Source organism: Oncorhynchus kisutch, unplaced genomic scaffold (genome assembly GCF_002021735.2).
Source record: "Oncorhynchus kisutch isolate 150728-3 unplaced genomic scaffold, Okis_V2 scaffold634, whole genome shotgun sequence".
NCBI lineage: Eukaryota > Metazoa > Chordata > Actinopteri > Salmoniformes > Salmonidae > Oncorhynchus > Oncorhynchus kisutch.
In genome coordinates, this window is record NW_022262579.1 from 296,105 (window position 1) to 301,104 (window position 5,000).

Below are 5,000 nucleotides of genomic sequence, written 5' to 3' on the forward strand. Positions count from 1 at the left end.
GAGAGGCTGTCTGTTCTTGTCTTCTCTTGTCTCTGACAGTTATTGAAGGTCAGTGTGACAGAGCCTGTCTTCTCTTGTCTTCTCTTGTCTCTGACAGTTAATGAAGGTCAGTGTGACAGAGCCTGTCTTCTCTTGTCTTCTCTTGTCTTCTCTTATCTCTGACAGTTATTGAAGGTCAGTGTGACAGAGCCTGTCTTCTCTTGTCTTCTCTTATCTCTGACAGTTAATGAAGGTCAGTGTGACAGAGCCTGTCTTCTCTTGTCTTCTCTTATCTCTGACAGTTAATGAAGGTCAGTGTGACAGAGCCTGTCTTCTCTTATCTCTGACAGTTAATGAAGGTCAGTGTGACAGAGCCTGTCTTCTCTTGTCTTCTCTTATCTCTGACAGTTAATGAAGGTCAGTGTGACAGAGCCTGTCTTCTCTTGTCTTCTCTTGTCTTCTCTTGTCTCTGACAGTTAATGAAGGTCAGTGTGACAGAGCCTGTCTTCTCTTGTCTTCTCTTGTCTTCTCTTGTCTCTGACAGTTAATGAAGGTCAGTGTGACAGAGCCTGTCTTCTCTTGTCTTCTCTTGTCTTCTCTTATCTCTGACAGTTATTGAAGATCAGTGTGACAGAGCCCCAGTAGTTGTCCAGTTAACACCTTTTAGTTGATGTGTTGGAGGACAGACTGAGAGAGTGGGGACTGGCTGTCACAGTATCATGATGCCTTCGGCAGGTTTATCAGTGATCAGGTTTGATGTAATGCAGCCCAGTATACTCACCTCCTATGACAACTTCCTCTTCCTCTTATTCTTCTTCTTTTCCTTTTTAAAATATTTGTTTCTCCTCCTCCTCCTCTTCCTCCTCCTCCTCTTTCTCTTTCCCTTCTCTCCCTCCACCTGTTTCTCCTCCCTCCCTCTTCTTATTCCTCCTCCTCCTCCTCCTCCTCCTCCTCCTCTTCCTCCTCCTCCTCTTTCTCTTTCCCTTCTCTCCCTCCACCTGTTTCTCCTCCCTCCCTCCTCCCTCTTCTTATTCCTCCTCCTCCTCCTCCTCCTCCTCCTCCCTCAACCTCCTCCTCCTACTCCGCCCCTCCTTCTGCCCCTCTTCGCTCATCTCCTCCTCCCCCTCACCTCCACCACCTCCTCCTCCTCCTCCTCCCTCCACTTCCTCCTCCTCCTACTTCCTCCCTCCCGCTCCTTCTGCCCCTCCTCCCTCATCTCCTCCTGCCCCTCACCTCCTCCTCCTCCTCCTCCCTCCACTTCCTCCTCCTCCTACTTCCTCCTCCCCCCTCCTTCTGCCCCTCCCCCCTCATCTCCTCCTCCTCCCTCCACCTCCTCTTACTTCCTCCTCCCCCCTCCTTCTGCCCCTCCCCCCTCATCTCCTCCTGCCCCTCACCTCCTCCTCCTCCCTCCACCTCCTCCTCCTCTTACTTCCTCCTCCCCCCTTCTTCTGCCCCTCCTCCCTCATCTCCTCCTGCCCCTCACCTCCTCCTCCTCCCTCCACCTCCTCCTCCTACTTCCTCCTCCCCCCTCCTTCTGCCTCTCCCACCTCATCTCCTCCTGCCCCTTACCTCCTCCTCCTCCCTCCACCTCCTCCTCCTCCTCCTTCTGCCCCTCCCCCCTCATCTCCTCCTGCCCCTCACCTCCTCCCTCCTCCTCAGTTCCAGAAACAAGGGAAGGATGTGGAGAAGGTCAAACAGAGGCTGGCTGAGATCGCCAATTACGTGGACAAGGTAACGACCAAATCAATATCCAATCTGCGTCCCAAATTATACCCTGTGCACTACTTATGACCAAGACCCATAGGGGATGAGGGAGTCATTTGACCAGGACCCATAGGGATGAGGGAGTTGTTTGGGATGCAGACCCAGTCAGATATGAGCTGATGCCAGATGAACCGACCTGAGAGTACGGGACGATTGAATTATAATTGATTCTATAAGTCCACTGAGAGCTGGTGTGGAGTTGACATCAATATGGAACGTAATATGATATAGATGAGGGTTGGAATACGATCAAGCGTTTATCATCACTGTTGTAAAGTCAAAGACAGATCTTATTAAAAGCTTGTTACGGTTCGAAGGTTTTTAAATGAGGAACTTAGAAGGTTTGCTGGGGTACATTCCAGTCTTTCATACCACTAGGATATCTCCTCCTCTCTCCTTCTTGATTTCCCTCTCTGCCTCTCTCTCTCTCTCTCTCTCTCTCTCTCTCTCTCTCTCCCTCATCCCCTCCCTCCCTCCCTCCCTCCCTCCCCCCACCCTCCCTCCCTCCCTTCCCCTCTCCCACCCCCTCTCTCCCCATCCATCCATCCATCCCTCCCCCTCTCCCACCCCCTCCTTCCCCCTCAGTTCTACCGTGCCCTGAACATCCGTGTAGCTCTGGTGGGGTTGGAGGTGTGGAGCGACCAGGACAGGTGTCCAATCACCCAGGATCCCTTCACCACCCTGCATGAGTTCCTGGACTGGAGGAAGCTCAAACTGCTGCCCAACAGGCCCCACGATAATGCACAGCTAGTCAGGTAACTACTACTATACTAATACATATGTACTACTGCTGTACTACTACTATACTACTACTATTATATGACTACACTCCTACTATACTACTACTATTATACCACTACACTACTACTATACTACTACTATTATACTACTATACTACTACTATACTACTATTACACTACTACTATACTACTACTACACTACTACTACACTACTACTATACTACTACTACACTACTACTATACTAATACAGTTGTACTACTACTATACTACTACTACTACTATTATACCACTACACTACTACTATACTATTACTACACTACTACTATATTACTACTACTATACTAATACAGCTGTACTACTACTATACTACTACTACTATACTACTACTACACTACTACTATACTACTACTAGTATACTACCATTATACTACTACTATACTACTATTACACTACTACTATACTACTACAACTGTACTACTGCTGTACTACTACCATAATACCACTACACTACTACTATACTACTACTACACTACTACTATATACTACTACTACACTACCACCATACTAAGACAGCTGTACTACTACTATACTACTACTATTATACCACTATACTACTACTATACTACTACTACACTATTACTATACTACTACTATACTGCTACAATACTACCACTATTATACCACTACACTACTACTATACTACTACTATACTATTACTATACTACTACTATACTACTACTATACTATCACTATCATACCACTACACTACTACTATAATATTACTATACTACTACTATACTACCACTATACTACCACTATTATACCACTACACTACTACTATACTACTACTATAATATTACTATACTACTACTATACTACTACTATACTACCACTAATATACCACTACACTACTACTATACTACTACTATTATACTACTATACTACTACTATACTACTGCTATACCACTACTATACTACTGCTATACTACTACTATACTGCCACTATTATACCACTACACTACTACTATACTACTACTATACTACTCCTCCTACTTCTTCCTCCCCCCCTACTGGTGTTTTACTGGTGTTCTAGTGTTGTTCTATTGGTGTTCTATTGGTGTTCTATTGGTGTTCTACTGGTGTTCTAGCTTTGTTCTAGTGTTGTTCTATTGGTGTTCTAGTGGTGTTCTAGTGCTGTTCTACTTGTCTTCTAGTGTTGTTCTACTGGTGTTCTAATGGTGTTCTACTGGTGTTCTAGTGTGGTTCTAGCTTTGTTCTAGTGTTGTTCTATTGGTGTTCTAGTGGTGTTCTAGTGCTGTTCTACTTGTCTTCTAGTGTTGTTCTAGTGCTGTTCTACTTGTCTTCTAGTGTTGTTCTACTGGTGTTCTACTGGTGTTCTAGTGTGGTTCTAGTGTTGTTCTATTGGTGTTCTACTGTAGTTCTACTGGTGTTCAACTTTTGTTCCAGTGGTGTTCTACTGGTGTTCTAGTGTGGTTCTAGTGTTGTTCTACTGGTGTTCTACTGTAGTTCTACTGGTGTTCAACTTTTGTTCCAGTGGTGTTCTACTGGTGTTCTACTGTTGTTCTAGTGTTGTTCTACTGGTGTTCTAGTGGTGTTCTAGTGTTGTTCTAGTGCTGTTCCACTGGTTTTCTAGTGTTGTTCTACTGGTGTTCTAGTGCTGTTCTAGTGGTGTTCTACTGGTGTTCTACTGGTGTTCTAGTGTTGTTCTAGTGTTGTTCTAGTGTTGTTGTTCTAGTGGTGTTATTCTAGTGGTGTTATTCTAGTGTTGTTCTAGTGGTGTTGTTCTAGTGGTGTTGTTCTAGTGTTGTTCTAGTGGTGTTGTTCTAGTGTTGTTCTAGTGGTGTTATTCTAGTGTTGTTCTAGTGGTGTTGTTCTAGTGTTGTTCTAGTGTTGTTCTAGTGGTGTTATTCTAGTGTTGTTCTAGTGGTGTTGTTCTAGTGGTGTTATTCGAGTGGTGTTATTCTAGTGTTGTTCTAGTGGTGTTATTCTAGTGGTGTTGTTCTAGTGTTGTTGTTCTAGTGTTGTTCTAGTGGTGTTATTCTAGTGTTGTTCTAGTGGTGTTGTTCTAGTGGTGTTGTTCTAGTGTTGTTCTAGTGGTGTTATTCTAGTGGTGTTGTTCTAGTGTTGTTGTTCTAGTGTTGTTCTAGTGGTGTTATTCTAGTGTTGTTCTAGTGGTGTTGTTCTAGTGGTGTTGTTCTAGTGTTGTTCTAGTGGTGTTATTCTAGTGTTGTTCTAGTGGTGTTGTTCTAGTGTTGTTCTAGTGGTGTTATTCTAGTGTTGTTCTAGTGGTGTTGTTCTAGTGGTGTTATTCTAGTGGTGTTATTCTAGTGTTGTTCTAGTGGTGTTATTCTAGTGGTGTTATTCTAGTGTTGTTCTAGTGGTGTTGTTCTAGTGGTGTTGTTCTAGTGTTGTTCTAGTGGTGTTATTCTAGTGTTGTTCTAGTGGTGTTGTTCTAGTGGTGTTGTTCTAGTGGTGTTGTTCTAGTGTTGTTCTAG

General features: G+C 44.1%; 1 protein-coding gene across 1 annotated transcript in view; it reads left to right on the forward strand.

Annotated features, from left to right (window-relative positions):
* The window catches only part of LOC109885762 (disintegrin and metalloproteinase domain-containing protein 12), a 137,516-nt gene that overhangs the window by 124,324 nt on the left and 8,192 nt on the right, over positions 1-5,000 (forward strand). The window contains exons 8-9 of the mRNA XM_031815798.1: positions 1,639-1,710; positions 2,329-2,498. Of these exons, the coding sequence (XP_031671658.1) occupies positions 1,639-1,710; positions 2,329-2,498 (242 nt within the window). The remainder of the gene's footprint in view (positions 1-1,638; positions 1,711-2,328; positions 2,499-5,000) is intronic.